General features: G+C 34.4%; 1 protein-coding gene across 27 annotated transcripts in view; it reads left to right on the forward strand.

The window, feature by feature from the left end:
• The window catches only part of LOC143253090 (prestin-like), a 144,425-nt gene that overhangs the window by 104,378 nt on the left and 22,189 nt on the right, over positions 1-17,858 (forward strand). For 16 of the 27 annotated variants that reach the window (XR_013029367.1, XR_013029366.1, XR_013029368.1 and 13 more), the window contains 3 exons: positions 6,379-6,594; positions 7,690-7,744; positions 10,141-10,253. Coding sequence is in view for 22 of the 27 variants with exons in the window: in XM_076506313.1 (XP_076362428.1) it covers positions 6,379-6,594; positions 7,690-7,744; positions 10,141-10,253 (384 nt within the window). In the remaining 5 variants the exon portion in view is untranslated. Of the gene's footprint in view, positions 1-6,378; positions 6,614-7,689; positions 7,745-10,140; positions 10,254-10,555; positions 10,737-14,787; positions 17,727-17,858 lie in introns of those variants that run through there. The other 11 variants (XM_076506326.1, XM_076506332.1, XM_076506329.1 and 8 more) reach the window with 5 other exon arrangements.

Genomic DNA, 17,858 nt, shown 5'->3' on the forward strand with positions numbered 1-17,858 from the left:
TTTGCCTTGTTAATTTCTGTAAAATTTTGAACATAAAATAAATTGTTCTTTTGAACTTTTCTTGCTACAAATGAGTTAGAGTTAAAACAATAATATCAAAACAACACTCAAACATCCAGTATCATATACGCAAGTGTTCTATTATAGTATGATTATTGAAATGTTATGCATTTCTTAATCTTTTTCAGTAACAAAACACATTATAAAGCTGCAACTATTTCTAGATTTGGCCTTAGAAAAGACAGGTGATTATTGTTAAATATCACACATTTTGCAGGAAATGTCACATTTGTAATCAGGTTTCAACACATACTTCAGCCTACAATATATGTATTAATTATATTTAAAGAGGTTGTTTGCTGGTAAAGTTAATCAAAATCACATAATGCTCATGACATTGCGGTTATGTACGAGGCAAGATATTGATGAATTCCTGTGTAATGATGTTAAACATAAGTGAATTGAATCTTCTTCAAAATGCCCACAATTGGGATAAGAGCAGTGATCATTAACTTATTTGCAGTTATTGGAATATATTTTATCCAAAATCAGTAGAAAAGTGACGTATCTTGAAAATTTTACAAAATATTTTAAAGCAATATGATGGAATACTTCGTAGATTCTTCCTTTGTAGAACATTTGTATGTTAGGACAAGAGAATAAGTTGTCATTATTTCTATTTTATGGGACTAATTATACCATGTCATTACAGAATATAAATTTCAATACTATGGTAATGCTTCACTGATCTCTTTTGACAGCTGAATGAGCCAGGGTGAAAATACTTGTCATTTTTTAGAATACCCATATACTTGTACCAAGGGTATGTCATTAGAGCCCTGCTTGAATAAACTTTCTGATCAAATTTAGGATTTGAAATAACTGCTATGCCATCTTAACTTTATAGAAAGAAGTGAGCATATACTACTGATATATACTAGAAGAAATCAGTTTAATAACCCTCTAACTTATAAATCTTGATAAAACAGTATTGAACATTTATATATTGAGTTTCGTTGTCATGTCACCTCCTAAAAAGCATAGAAGTTTGTAAGTAGAGTAGAGAGTTCACACAAAAGCTTTATGTGATACTGAGAGAGGAACTTTTGAAAATAGGAAAGGAAGAGGTAGAACACCCAAACTCAATGATGCTAATGCCAAGTCTTTTCATTTATGCAGCCTTAAGGACAGAAGAAAGACTGCCACTGATCTGAAACATGAGATAAACAACCATGTGTCACATGGCAGAAAAGTGTCCAGATCTACATTGTCAAGTAGACTCAATGAGAATGGAATATTTGGTCGTGTTGCAGTTAGAAACTTTTACTTCGATCTCATAATATTGCCAAGAGACTGAAATTTGCTAAAAAATATAAAACTGGACTGCTGATGTTTGTAGGATGTTTATAGATGGATGAGTCCAAGTTTGAAATATTTGTTTCACACAAAGGTTATACATCCTTCTGAATATAGTTACAAAATGCTTACCAAATGCATAGTATTTACCATGAAACATGGGGGAAGGTACTGTAAGGGTTTGGAATTGTTTTTTGGCTGAGATGACAGGAGATATTTGCAAAATAAATGAAATGATGGTCCATTACAATTACTGCCAGGTATACCCAATGAATTAATTACTTCTTCTTGGTAAAGGATCCCACTACCAAGAAAAGAATTACCTCAAATGCTTATCCAACCTATGCAGAAATTACTTAGCTAAAAAAGAAGCTGCTGGAGTCATTTAAATGATGCAATGGCTCCAATCTCAACATAATTTAGCAGATATGGGAATTGATAGATTAAAAACTTGAAAAATCAAATATTACTTCCAAAGAAACTTTATGCAATTATATTCAAGACATTTTGAGTAAAATATAAAAGAACACTTTGATTAACTATGTTGCAACAATGTTTGAAAGACTGTCTGCAGTTATTAACGCAAAAGGGGAGCCATACAAAATATTAACAGTTTGCTTAACTTAACGAATTTCATTGAGTCTCTCTTGCAATAAATACGAAGATTACAGTGACAGCGCCAGGATATTTTCGTTGGGGGGGGGGGGTGAGGTTTCCCAAAATATACCATTAAGAGTAAAGCTACAAATCAAGACATAGTTTACATAGCAGAAACGAATTATCCCATGTGAAGTTAATACACTCTGAGGAAAAGTAAGGTCACTATCAGGCTAACTATCTTTCATCATGTTGTGTTTATAGTCAATATTACTTCAAAACAATGCGCCTATTCTGGTGATTGGCAGCAAATGTGTCTGTAACAGAATCAATATAGAGTTGTTTTGCCCTCCTAGAGTTTACTGATATGACAGCAAGGTTGCTGGTATGGTTGTTACCACTGCTGTTGTGCAAGTATGTCTTGAGAAGCTTCAGACATGAGAAACTTCTCTCACAGGCAGCTGAAGTGACAGGCAGGGTCACAGCGATACATACAAGTTTGTGGAGATCCATGAAGGGATCCTTGTATGGCTCCAATGGTGTGGATACTTTCTGCCCCTTGTCTTTCTTCCAGGCAATTAGCCGGTTCAACTGGTGGACCTCCACTGTGAGGTCATCCTCTGCCACACCATAGTTTGCTGTCATTTCTAAGAGTGTTTGCTTCTCCAGAAATATGGAGTGTTTGGGGTTCAGTGCAGTTGCATCCATAAGAACACTGCAGGCATCAGAGGAGAATCTTCTATTCAGCTCGTTGAGCATCCTGTCTATGATGGCATAGTAGGTGTGTCTCCTGGCATCTTTGGCCAGTACTAGATGTGATTATGAATTCGTCCAGGTATCTGGGGGCAGATCACTGTCCACCTTGACGCACCATCTCGGTGCGTATTCCCACTTTCTTATATATATCCTTAGCAGACTCTTCCAAGTCTTTCCATGCTGTTTCAGTTCTCATTTCTGAGAGACCAGAGATGACAGATTGTACTAGGCCCTCTGCAGAGGCCAGCTGCAGGTCAGGTGGCTGGAGGTGGTCTGATAGCTGTTTTATCATCAGCAATAGTTTTTATATGGCCACTAGACTAGTTACGAACTGCTGATTCAGGAGGATGAACAGGCCCTTTGATTCAGTGGCTCTGTGGACATTGTGCCCCTCCACAAGACGCTTTAGGGTTGTCACAATGGCAAGGAGTGTTCTTTTCACAGCCAGACATGCAGCATGTTGGCAAGCCCATCTTGTGCCTGACAGTCACTTCAACTCTATGTGCTGGTTCACGGGTTCAAGCTCCTTCTGTACCTTCAGAAATTCTTCATGCACAACTGATGTAGAGAAGAATTTGTACAGCTTCTGAATTGTCACAAAGAACTCTGCTGCAGCCTGTACGTTGTGCACACAATCAACTAGCACAAGGTTGAGCCTGTGTGCATAGCAGTGGACATACACAGCCTGAGACACCTATCTCCTGTACGCCACTGATGTGCCCTGACATGACTGCAGCTCCGTCATAGCACTGGCCAATGCAGGCATTATGGTCAATACCACATTTAGCCAGAGTCTCCATAATTTTCTTGAGCAATGAATCTGCATCCAGATCTGCAGTAGCTGTGAAGTCCAAGAACTCCTGGACAGCTGTTTTTGTTTGCTCACATCCTTTGTTTCATCCACCATTAGAGCAAAGTGCTCAGCTTCTATGACCTCTTTGCTGATATCCTTCCTGATCATTCTAGCCATGATGTCAAGCAGTTTGTTTTGGATATCATGGTGCGTGTACTTGACATTGCCAGGACCACTCAGCTTCTTCACGATTTCATCATACCTGGAAATCATGTTAAGAAGTTCCAGGAAATTGCCCCTGTTATCTGACTGACTACCTACCCTGTGACCTCTCTGGGCTTCATTCTGGCAGGCTGAGTAGAACAGTGTATCTATCACGGCTCTTATGTAATGTCGGTTTTCCTCCACAGTTTTAGCATGGCTTGCATTGAGAGCATGTTGGATCCTTGCACCCTTTGTTTTTTTGCAATTTAAACTCTGCTCAAGCATTCATGGCAAACTTGTGTCCTGCAGAGTTATCATGGGACTTCAGTGATGTGGTCGCCTTTTTTCAGTTCCAGAAGCCTTCATGGGTGAAGGACTTCTCAGTTTTACTGAAGTGTGTGTGTGACTGAAAAGACGATATGCGAAGCAGAATACAGCATCTTGGGTCACAGAGTACTCCAACCACGAGTGCTGATCACGCTAATTCTTGTTGAATGGCCTTGACTGGCCGCTGTGTTCTGTGGCCGGGTATTTCTTCAAGTCTGGACAGGTAGGACCACTATTTGGAAGCTGGCTCAGGTCCTTGGGTCCTGGTGGTAGTTTTTCATCCTGGGTGTGAGTGGTGCCCTCTTGCGGCTGGGGTCCCGCACTAGTCGTGTCCGCATCCTCACTATCATGATCACCACTCTCCTTCTCACTTGCACCACATGTGTTTGTAGGACCATCTACTCCCTGCCTCTTCTTGGGTAGCAGGTAGTGTTACATAATCAACCCTATGTGTAGTATGACCGGTTTATGTTTTAGTGGGTTATGTCTGACTCTTGTCTTGTATGTTGGTGTCCTTGTTTGAAAACGAGTCGCTGATTTTGATTTCCTTTTATTAATCCAAATTGAGTGTGTGTTCCAGTGTGAGGCCGATTACCAGAGAGAGCGAGAGCCGAGTAAACAAACACAACTCTCTTTTATACAGAGCGCGCGAACGTCAAAGTGACCCTCGAGCCGGCTGACTGCTAGTACCACATCTTACTTCCAAGTTCTGTTAGTTTATATGAAACGAATTGGAATTTCTCTCCTTATGTTAGCATTAGGGCTTACAAAGGATATTCGTTTTAAACATCGAAATCTAAGGAAAAACATATAACATACATATTATTGGGTCATTTCATGAATAAGGAACAAATAACAAATAAGTATAGTTCAACATTACGAACAACTGCTCTGCAGCATTGAAATCACCAAATTATATTAATAGCACATGAAAATCCAGAACATATCTGTGAAATACTGTTAGAGAAAGTGTTTATATTTAACCATATAGCACAAGTACTTAATTAGAGAATAGTGATAACGTAAAACTACAGTGCTAATTAGGGAACACAAACACAGCTTTGATAGGGCATGTTGTAAAACTGTGGGCAGCTAATGGAAGCGGGGGGGGGTGCGGCTGGCATCTGGATCTCGATCGGGCTGAGCCGATCGTTAGCCGTACGCAGAGCTACTACATTACATTAAATTAGGCACTTCTAAATAGCCCAATGACAATTTCAAAATTCATTCTAGAATTGCTTAGAAATATTATTTGGTCAGTTAACATGTTAGGTTATTATCTAATCATAAGTATAACATTAATTGGATTGTAAGTCACAATTTTAAGTGTATGTCACAATCATCAGTACAATTTTGGATGGCTGATACACAATGCAAAATGATCTCAGAGAACACAACACCAGCTTCATAGTTTTGATCTATACACAATACACTTATACATGCATGCTGTGTTTTACTTTTCAATAAAAGATAAATGAAATTAATGGGTAAATACCTGTGAAACCTTTGGTTTATCAAGTAAAATCCCTGATGATCTGTTGTAACTTGAAATCAACGTGGTTGTCTAATCTTCGTCAAAGCTCAAGATAGAATGGCATCACACAGGGAGCGACAATACAACGCGTGAGTTTCAGTGTATTCAGTGCGTTGCTATTGGACGCATGACACATACTTCCGTCTTAAGAAGACGTTGAGTTCTACAGATCTATGTCTCTTTGATGTTAATTGTTAAGCAACAACGACGATTGTGTTTTCCATATTTTATGAATAGATTGTAGGTAACAATATTGGGGGGCTGAGGAGGGCTTGGCTAATTTTTCGGGGAGCTCAAGCCCCCCCTTGGCGCCGCCACTGGAAGATTAATAAAATTTTGATGTTTCTCTTGTGATGTACCCTCCATTGTTATTTGAAAGTAGCCTGAAATCTAATATTTGACTTTGTCCCAACACTTTTGCACAGTATTGTATATCCACATATTATGGATAAAAATTTGTTAAGGGCATATCCAAAGTAGCATGATAGATATAAACTATTTAATGGAATATTTATATTATTAATATAATATAATGTAATACACAGCATATTACTTATTGGACCTAAATCAGGGAAGCAGAATCTCAACATTATGTCAGTGTAATTTAAAATTACTTTTATATTTTTATAACCTTTTTATTTTTAACCTAATTCATATCATATTCATTATATGAACATTAAATCAGCAAGAGGAAGTGAAAACGCTGCAGATGTATGTATAAAGGCTTTTATTTAATTGTTTTCAGTCTAGCGTGATTATGGATAAGATGTGAGTGTATTCATAAATTTCTGGACATTTTTCACGAATTTAGCCATCAGAAAGTGAAATTGTATTAACTGAGAAATCAGCAAACGCCGAAGACACCCAAGGGTACATCAATTTTGGCTTTACAGAAAAAACTGAAAACAAGGAGCAGTTACCATCATATAGCTGCAAATTTGACGCAACTCGTTTACCCACACATATAATCATAGTGTGTTCTGGTTTTAGTTACCTCGACTCGAGCGGTGTAACAACTCTGAAGCAGGTATTTATTGGATAATAGCGTAAGATAGTAATTTACTTTAGTACTATAAATTGGTCATGCGTATTTAATCACACATTTTTATTATTTTTACAGTATTAACATATTTTTATTAATATGCAATGTTAACCAGTATTATTATACAATATTAAGTTGTTTGATTGTTTATTTCAGATAATAGTGCTAGGCCTTGTATATTATTACTGAGATATTTGTTACGTTTAGAAAAGGACATTATAAGAAAATGTGAAACTTTAGGGTTAGATTTTAAAAGTTTGTTTTAATGCAGTAATTATCACATTTATAAGATAACCCAAAGTTTTTTGGGTTTTTTATAAAAATTGAAAGGATTTACCGTTGATACAGAAACACTTAGTCTGAATTAAGTTTCATATTTGAGGAAAATAATTCGAAAAGGCATTTTTTAATTTTGTAAAATCGCCAATACATAAATAGGTAACTTAAGAATGATATTTAACTTTTAAATGTTTTAAAACTTTTTTTACCTATAGCAATGATTAACAGTAATGAATAGACAACAATATCTGTTCTGAATCTATAGATTTAGGCTTGTCATGTACCTGTATTTTTATGCTTGTTCGTTGAGTGAGGTTTTGTCCTCTCGTTTTTCTCGGTAATAATACATGTTTATATATAGGTTTTGGTTTCTTCTTTATTCATACAAGTGTATGCTTGTTAGTTAATTAGGTTTGTCTAGTAATAAGTTTTGCTTGCTCCTACGAATTAAAGTTTTTCGTGCAGATGTTTATCCATGTTCGTAAATTAGGATTTTGTCAGCAATAAAATCCATTCTATTCTATATTTTTAGGTCTGTTCGTTCTGAAAATCAGAATTTTGTGTTACTTTTGCAATTTTCATTGAAATAATCTTATATTTCACTGATTTGTTTCAGATCATAGTTTAAGTTTGTTTCTGATTAAACTGACTTTGATTAAAACTTTATATCTTAATCATTTAGTTACATTCAAAAATAACTTTTCTCATGAATAATATTACGAGAACACATTTAGAAAAGTTTAATACCAAGTCAAAACCTGCCTTTTATCAGTATTATAATTACTGCAATCAATATTCCAGATTTTTAAGGAACATAAGAAAGCTGAGATCAACGTTTACCTCACTTGTTGTCCTGGTGAGTAATACGTTTCTTTTGTGCAAAAGGAAAACAGTTAAGCAAAATATGTGTGTGTGTATATATTAATTTTGTAAAATCATTCATGCATGATAAACAGGTAACTTAAGAACAATATGTGTATTGGTGTTCTTCCAGACATGCAAATTAGAAAGAGGAATCTTAAATATTTTATTTATTTACTCAGTTATGACGAAGATATTAGTCTAAGTATCATCTAAACATCAGTGATCCAGCAATTGGTCACAAAAAACGAGTTTCATCTCTAGGATATGGGAATATGTGCACATCCTACCACATACCCCTTTGAAAACAAAATGCTTTTATTAGGCGTAACTTAAAGTTTTTAATATGTGAAATTTGTTTCGTAGATCAGCTTTGGCATTATGATGTCAATTTGAAGCTCACTACACAGAGTTTGAGCCTCACAGAAAATGCTGTTAAATTCATTCACTGTATTATTTCTGAGTGAACGGATTAAATCTTCCACTATTTCTGCGTGATGCATCACAGCACCTAAATTAATGTTCTGTTGCTGCAGTAAGTTACACAGAGGTAAACTAAAGGAAAACAATTTAGCAATGGTAAGTAGAGTGATGATGTATTCTGGCTGTGTTATAGAACACAACAATTGATTGGCTTGCATGGCAGAATTTCTGTCTTGCCAACCTGATATGGTCTCAAGGGCAACTGCATAGATTAATTCTAGAAAGACAATGACTGAGTCATGCCTCTCAACCCACCGGGTGAGGCAGAGATCTTTCAAACTTTTTTTTTGATTCAGGTGCTTTATTCTCCACCAAAAGAGCCAAAACGTGCTTTCGTTTGGATGTATTGAGAAAGTTTTCAATGCTAGAAATTACTCCCATGTAATTTCGCACAGGAACTTCTTTACAAGCATCAGAAATTGCCAAGTTTAGGAAATGGGCACTGCAGTGTACATAGGGTACAAGTGGGAATTTATCAGTTATGTGTCTCTGGACACCATTGAATTTCCCACTCATAGAGGTGGCACTGTCGTACCCTTGTCCTCGCAGGTAAGCCATGTCAATACCACATTTTATTAGATTGGTTACGATAACATCAGCCAAGTTTCTGCCTGTCACATCATAAACAGGTATAAATTGCAAAAAATCTTCTCTCATTGCAAATATCTAACACACAGCAAAAACTGTTCAATGCCTGAAATATCTGTTGTTTCATCAGCTAATATTGAGAAACACTTTGCAGCATTAACCCTGTTGACCAAAGCATCAAGAACACAAGTATTACAGGCATTGATGATTTCATTTTGAATCTGAGGACTCAGATACGTAGCATTCCTCTTTGTACTCTTAAGGCTTGCTGAAATCTTGACACATCACCCTTTGCCCTGTAGCACAAAATTGCCCGAAAATTCCCATCATTATTGATTGGCTTCACCAACAAACATTGGACTGGAATCAAATTTTCCCCTCAAAGCTAAACTCTGTCTCCCACACAGCAATACAGTATCTATAATAGGCATAAAATATTGCCGGTTCTCTTCAATTTCTTGCTTGTAAGTTGCATCAAGTTGCAAGTGCACGAACTTCTAGAAAATTGTTAGTTTTTCTTTGCTGTCTTGGTGGTACTGTTTCAATTCATGTGCCTTGAAGTCTTCAACAGCCTTCTTCCAGTTTGTGTATGGAAATTTCACTAGTTGTCCCAATTTATGGCTTCCAACACCAGCACCATCAGGAGCAAAAAGACAGCAGTACTAGCAGAAAGCACCCTTTGCATTTTGACTGTAGAGTAGCCATCTCCACTGTGAAAGCCAACATTGCAGAGTGTTTGCATGATTTTAATACAAAATTAATATAATGAGGAGTCGACTTACCTGTTTACCAATGCTGACATTATCAGAAATAATATTATGATATATATTATTGTATATCGTTTCAGCACTAGTTCTAAATAAAAATTTTGAGTTTCTAGTTAGATTAGTAAGTAAAGTTTTATTTTGCATCAGTTAATGATAGCACCAAAGAACTAACTGCAGCCTGTTAGAAAATGACAGAGATAGTGCTAACTAAAATAAGGATATACATTTTTCATAGCATATTCAGTGAGACAGAAAGACAGTTCTTTTAAAGCATTAAGAATAGTGTTTCTGAAGATGGTATAATTCATTAGGGAAACTATATCTATCCAGAATATTAATGAGCCATAAACATTTAAGTATTCTCTAGTATCACATGGTAAGTATTATTATACCTTTAACCGAGTTATAAAATCTTTATTACCTTGGAAATGTTTTGTATTTTGGATGTTAAAATAACTTCATCTCTGGATGAAAGTATTTTTTTAAGCAAAAGATTGTCAATGTAAAGTTAATAACATGACAAAGCAATCAACTTCTATAATTTTTTTTTCAGCTAACATGTATTCCATGTTAGAAAAAGGTGGATTCTTTGATGAAGTATCTCGAAATAATGTGTTTCCTACTATTCATGATGCTGTACTACATATTGCACAAAATGAGAAAGAGGTAACTAACTAATCACTAAACAGTTTACAGTCACCAAAAATATATTATTTTTCAACTTTTAATATTATTAGTTCATAGAATGCTTTATATAAAGTTTTAAAAATTCTCTTACTGATAAATACTTTGAGAATACTGAATACTTGTATCACGGAATAGATGTTCCTATAAGTTGAGCATGTTTACTTGTGATATAAGAATTCTCTCTATAGACACGAGATAAGAATTATTTTTCAATAAACAGCAAACGTAAACTGCATCGATTTAAGCTGATATTTGTTATTTTGAAATATTTTATGTTTCAGTGTGGAACCCTTCCCCCAAGTGACTCAGCAGAAAGTCTGAAAGCTTAAAACTCTAAACTTTGTTTCATACCCATAGATGTAGAAGCGCAGATAGTCAGTTATTGTAGCTTTGTGTTTAATAATATAGGAAAAGAATGAAATGGCTTTTATAAATAAAACAGTATTAACTTTGTGAGCTAAATATCAGCCTTTTTGTAAGAATATAACTTCCATTCCTGTGTTCATGACTTCACAATTAGTATAAGGTCTCAAACCTTATTTCTACTCTCTAGATCAGATGATTTGCTCATATACATTAGTACCAATATGACAAGGAAATAAGAACCTGGTCCTCATTAGGACAAAACAACTTTTTTGTAATTATACACATGACAGACTGTGTATCAATTACTGCTAAGTATAACCTCTCCATAAGTAGAGTTCTGGCCTCTGTATCCAAGATTCAGGATGGATCAAGCTTACTGTTTTAAAAAGCACTGGGACCTAGTAAATGGTAGGAAACATGTAATGAAGATAGAGTGACAAACAGAAGCCCTTTTTTTTTTTTTTTAAGTTAAAACAATGATATTTGAGACAGTAGCCAATCATCTGGTGGGACTATATTGATATTACATATGATTAAAATAGAATATAAATAAGAGTAGTATTTAAATATAAGTAAAGGAGTAAGCATACTTTGCATTTATTGTTACATATAAAAAAAGATCATATCTACATAGAAGCTGAAATGATTACTACTAGATACGGAATTAGAAATAAAACTGACTGAAAAGGCCAAAGTTGCTCATATCATCTATGTTTTTTATGCATTTGAACAATAGAAAAGAGTTAGATCACAATTACCAGGAGAAATATATATATGTAAAAACGGCTCATTTAGGTTGAGAAAATATTTTATGTAGAGTAGCGAACAACGTTTAGATCTTCTATGGTCATTTAATTAAGATTTGATAACAGTGTTTAAATCAAGTTGCAGTTTGGAAACAATGAATAAAAATCTCAACCATTATCCATTTTTTAACTAATATCATGGAACAAAAGGAAGACATCAGATGGTAATGAACCTAAGGGTCCATGGTTACACTATTGTTATGGACATAAAAACCTGTCTCAGTTATGATAGAAACAGTTATTCAAATAACCAACATGTTATAATGTTGAAAAGTCCTTTTTTAATATGTGTTTGGTTTGTTTTTAATTTCCCGCAAAGCTACACTAGGGCTATCTGCACTAGCTATCCATATTTTTGCAGTGTGACAGTAGAGAGAAGGCAGCTAGTTATCACCACCCATCGCCAACTCTTGGGTTACTCTTTTAACAAAGAATAGTGGGATTGACCATAACATTATAATGCCCCCCACGGCTGAAAGGGTGAGCATGTTTGGTGTGACGAGGATTGGAACCTACGATTCTCAGATTATGGGCAATCCAGGATACTAGCAGCTCCATTTCTAGGTGAAGAGTATATCGTTCAAAACTGTGGTAAACTTCTATCCCTTTAATGACATTTTATACATTATTTGTGTCAAGCAGGACAACTTGCATTTGGTGTCTGTATGTTCCACCTTCACTTGGCACAGTTCTTCATGGCTCTGGAATCCATGCTCGTCTTCTTCCAATAATGGTCATCTTCATGCAGTATGAAAGCCCAAATTGTCTTTGATTGTGCAGTTTATGCTTCACAGTGATACTTCCATTGCATCAATGTTCTGGAGACTCAGTTCATAGGACTTAGATCCATAGCTGTCCAGTCAAGAATGTCAACATGAGTCTTGTTGTACTGTTTATTGCAAAACACTTTGTAGTGGTTGTAGTGGACATTTTTCTGGGTTTCATGGTTGCTTATTTCAACTTTTAAAATTTCATGCTCATATTTTCAACTGTGGCTACAAAAGTGTAATCAAATACGAGAATATCATCATCGTATATATATATATGTAACCAAAATCAAACCATGTAATGCACGTTCTAGCAGCAGCTCAAAAATAATTGACACATGGTAAATGGAAAGTCATGGAATTTGTACAAGCCTTATAGAATGATGGAAGTGGTCTTATCTCTATTTTTAGCACTTAGTCCATGTGCAGGCAGCCACAAATGGTCTCTAGTAAATTGAATGTTTGTGGTGATGTGGATGTATCAAAACATGTTATAATTTCACCCCATCTGAAGCCGACATAGAACTTTGTTTAAATGAGATGATCAAGATATCTCAGAAAGTTGAAATATTTTTTTACTTCAGTATCTGATCTGCCTCAGCACTGTCCTCTGAACTCCAATGAAACCTGCATGGCACTTGCTTTATGTCATGCATTTTGCTGATACTTGTATGATCTTAGGATATATTGTTCTGGGCCAGCCATTTTATCTGCATACATTAATTACTTTTCTCAATAATTTTCTGAATTTGCTCTATCAGTCTAAGCTCGGATTGTGTACATAGTCTTTATCCTGTGGCCTCAGATGTACTGCCAACCATGTTATTGTATATCTGCATAGTATGGTTAAAGCAACACTATCTATACCATCTGACTGGTAATTACACAATACAATTTTGAGCAACTGGTGAGCCACTTTTATGGTAACTTGGTTTAAATTAATACCTTCCATTAAATGCATAAAATTTCTAATGCCTATATAGTGCCAAATGGACTTCCTTAGAAGTTTTTTTACAATATTAGCAACCACATTGCAACTAAACATTTGAAGGCCTTATAATGTTAATGGAACTGACATGAAAATAAAAAAACGGTAGTCTTGAAAAAACAATTAGAAATTTAAATGAGGCCTGCTTTGTAACATGCATTTCACACTGTTTAATTCTCATGCTTAATAGTACATCATATAATTGTAGTGATGTTGTATGACTTGATTTGAAACATGTACATTTAGGTTTGTGTTTCAATTTTTTTATTGAAAGGTATTGTTGTAAAATGGTAACTGTGAAGCCCTTAAGTTACGTGCAGTCTAAAATTTCAAATGATGCTGTTCCTCCACTCCGATATCAAATGGGAAAAGCTTATCGTGTTTGAACCTCATTTACAGAAAGCAGCCCCCTTACAGAAATAAATTTACATTTCGAAACAAAAGAAGTGACTTCTAAGATGCCAAGTTTCGAATCTTTGGATAGCCTTGTAATACAATATATAATGAGCCACTCACAAATAACAATAAATAAATAAATATTTCTTCATTAGTACAGAACTGATGAACTGACAAATACACCGGAAAGGCAGTAGTAGACTCAAATGAACTAGTAGAATGATTTGAAATCTCGCTAGAAAAGTTTAGTAAAAATGGAAGATTCTCTCTCTTGGGAAAAAGACAGTTCCGTATAAAAGTTTTAATAAGCACATCCTTGATAACAGTAAACTTTCTTTGGTAATTTATCTCACAAAATAGTTGGCACGGTCATTGAACCCACCCAAAAGACGTTTCAGCAACTACAAAAACATAGCTCGTTGCTGAACTGTCTAAGTTTGGGTTTAAGACGAACTGCAAACCCTCAGTGGCACAGTGGTATATCTGCAGACTTAAAACGCGTGAATCCGGGTTTCGATACCTGTGGTGGGAAGAGCAGAGATAGCTCATTGTGTAGCTTTATGCTTAATTGCAAACAAACAAGAAATGCAACGCGCTGAATGTCCAGCATTTTATATATAATCCTTCTAAAAGTCCTCGACAAAAGAAGAGATTTTAAAATCATAAACTCCCGAACATTCAGAATTGTGCTAAAAATGCCACTGGTAATTTAAAGAAACAATACTATCTGGATTTTTAAAAAACAACATTCCAAAGAATCTGTTAAGCGTTCTCATCAACTGAAAATGAAAACCTTCCTAACGTCCTGCAATAAACTTCTGTGGTAAAGTTACACTATAAAAAAGCAAAAACAATAAAAGTTATTTACCATTTACACATTCGTTCCCAGTGCAAGTCAAAGGATAGCAATCAGCTCCCCTTTTTCATCAAATTTGTAATGTTAGAAACTAACTGTTTGCCAAACAGGGAATAAATTTAGTCAACGAAACTAAAATATTGAGTAATATACTTCAAAGATGTTATTCCCTCTAAAACCACACTTGCCTTTTTTTCTTTTTTTTTATCCTACCAAATAACTGTTACAAATATCGTCAAATTATAACCAGGTTCTTAAGTAAATTGACTTAAACTGGAAGAATACATCTTTAATAGTTTATATCAATGATATTTGAAATCTTGTCTAATTGCAGTATGTGTTTCAAGTGGCGCCGTCTTCCGATGGAAATCATAATCCCTACGACATTGTTTCACACATGTAAATAGATTGATTCGTTTCTAAGTGGAAAAGGAAGTAAAACAACTAAGAAATAGACGTTTAGAACTGCTACTACCATAAACAGTAGTTTAATGAAAGAATGTATATTTGTTTTTCACATGAAATATTTTGAAAATCAAAAATATCATGGAGCTTATTGAAGCCTGATTAAACGTAATCGTGATGTCTGACACTGTTAAACACTGTAAGTAAGTGTTTCGTTTTTCTCAAATCAAGTGGTTCAAAATCAAATTTAGTTATTATATACCATTACTTGGCTTTAAAGCAATTTTATCTATATGAATATAGCAGTATTTCAGGTGTATCCAGAAAATTGTTTGTTTGTTTTTAATAAATGTATTTAAACAGATAATATTACATACATTCACTGTTGTATTTGATTATGGAAGGTGTTCAGTATGTGTTTGTGTTTTTATTATTAAATAGTATTTACCCTTAGCTGACAAGGCACTCGTAAAAGTCCTTAAGTGGCACAGCGATATGCTAGAAACTGGGTTTCTCTACCCATGGTGGTCAAAGCACAGATAGTCTGTTGTGTAGCTTTATGCTTATTTCCAAATAATCAACCAATCACACGTAGGATATTCTGTATATTTACTTACCAATTCTCCTCTTTCCTGTGTCTCAGTGATACGTTTGAAGGCTTATAACGCTAAAATCCGAGTTTCTATACTCGTGACGGACACAACCTATATAACTTGTAGTGTATCTTTGTGCCTAATCACAAATAAATTCAAATCTATGCCTTCCAAAGTAAAATAAACAAAAAACTACCCTGTTATTTGGCCTTTTTTAAACATTGAATTTGTTCCATTGATAAAGTGGTAGTGTATAGAGTATTGTTTGTTTCAAATCAAGCACAAAGCTGCACAAAGGGCTATCAATACTCTGCCCACCATGGGTGTCGAAACCTGGTTTGTAGTGGTTTGAGTCCAAAGACATGCCACTGGAGGGCTGTAGGTAAAAAACTGTTGCAAATATATGTTTAGAACAACTTGCTTGGATTTGATGAAATTTACAAAATCATAAATATATATATGGATTTTATTTACCAAACTTTTTTATAAAGAGTAATCTGTCTGTTATAAAATTTACAAATCGGCTTCTTTTTCATATTTTCATTTAGCTAAACCTCACTTTCCTTCTTTTTTGCTGAATACAGTCATTATTTGATTACAACCAGTTACAACATCAACATCAATTTGTTGTTCGTTCGTATCAAGATGCATTGTTATTTTCGCATACAGTTCGAATATTGCATATTCTATGTTAATTTTGTTACTCTGTGTGTACTTTTGTATTATATGGCGTGATTAAGCTTTGTAAAGTAAAATATTTTGACATTCACATTAAATTTATATCTACTCGTTTCATTGCCATTTTTTTAAAACTCCTGGTCTTATTACACTAAAAAAATAAATAAATGTCTAGCTGTTACAAATACCGCCTTTGCGTAAAAGAATTTGCCTGTATGTATAGCAGAACAGTACTGGGTAATAAAGAATTAAATGTGTTTTAAATTAGTTTTAATTTAGTACCTTTGAGTTAAATGTAAACGATAGGTTTTTAATTTTTGTGTAAGTAAATAGGAGAAAAACAATTTTAATAACACGTTTTCTTGAATTCGAATTTTTTTTTACACATAGAAGTCCATGTGGAACATGTTACTGTAGAATCATTTTCTGACAGCGTGCATTCTATAATTCAAGAAAATTAATGAAGGGTTTTAATTTTGAATGGCACCTTTAATCCTACATAGATAAATTATATGTTTGGTAATCTTAGAAATAGTTTTAGTAGGATTTAGAATTGGCAGTTGAGTTTCTATATCCATATGTTCCAATGCTACTTTGAGACAAGCGTCACGTACAGGTTTAATGTGCTTGGCGTTACAGAGTTTAAGGCGTAAGTAATATTAAGATACGTAATTTGTATGTACTTGTGTGTATGTATATATATATATATCACAACACTTTGTTTGTGATTTCTAAATTTATGGCTTTAAGGCTTTATAAAGTCGCAAAATTATTTGAAAGTCCAACAGTAGTTTTGCAACATGTAAATAATTCAATAAAGTATATTTGTTGGACAGATTTGTGATATTAGCGCAATGTTCATCCAAGCCATTCTCATTTTTAAACCTGTTGTTTGTATTATTTGTGCAGACTGCGAAGTCTATGGCTGTGTAAAAAAACTGATTATTAACTGTACCATGTATTCGCATGGAGTTAAAATTGTAGTCTTTAAATGAGAGTAAAGTTCTCAAAGAATATAACTGAGCTGTATCTTTCAGCTCCATTTTGATACTGATTATGGATGAAAGAAATCGCTCTTTTCTTTTATAAATGTTTTCATATCTGTGTCAGCATTAATTTAGTATAAAAATTAACACAAAATAGATCGCATGAGGAATTAACAGAAAATGTTCAGTTTATATAGTCCTGGAACACATCTGCTCAAAGAAATGTTATAAATGAAATGTGATTTTCTTCAGAATTGAATCTGCTTAGAAATATCTCCTATAACATTAATTATCACACTGTATATTCAAGATAATTATATTCATTGATGTTAAGGTTTAGTATCCAAGATATATAGATGTCGATAAGAAATGTGCCTTGGTGTGATATGTATGTCATTCTATGATTTTTATTTTCATGTTAATAATAATTGGCATAAAAATCCTGGCATTTCAAACTGAAAATTATTTTTACAAGTTTGATTTTATGAAGCTATTGGGTACTTAGTCTTTTTACTGAGTTATTATTCTTTTTAGAAACGGAAATTAATAATAAGTCCAGTGTATTTTATCCTTGCAGCTGTGTTATACAGTAATAAACAATAGCAATCCAACTTTTGTTTGGTGTTTGGATCATTTTCATATAGGTATTTTTTGTTTGGAATTAAATACAAAGCTGCACAATGGACTCCCTGTGTTCTGCCCACCACGGGTATCGAAACCTGGTTTCTAGCTGTGTGAGTCTA

The sequence above is a fragment of the Tachypleus tridentatus genome, chromosome 6, assembly GCF_004210375.1.
Source record: "Tachypleus tridentatus isolate NWPU-2018 chromosome 6, ASM421037v1, whole genome shotgun sequence".
Lineage (NCBI taxonomy): Eukaryota > Metazoa > Arthropoda > Merostomata > Xiphosura > Limulidae > Tachypleus > Tachypleus tridentatus.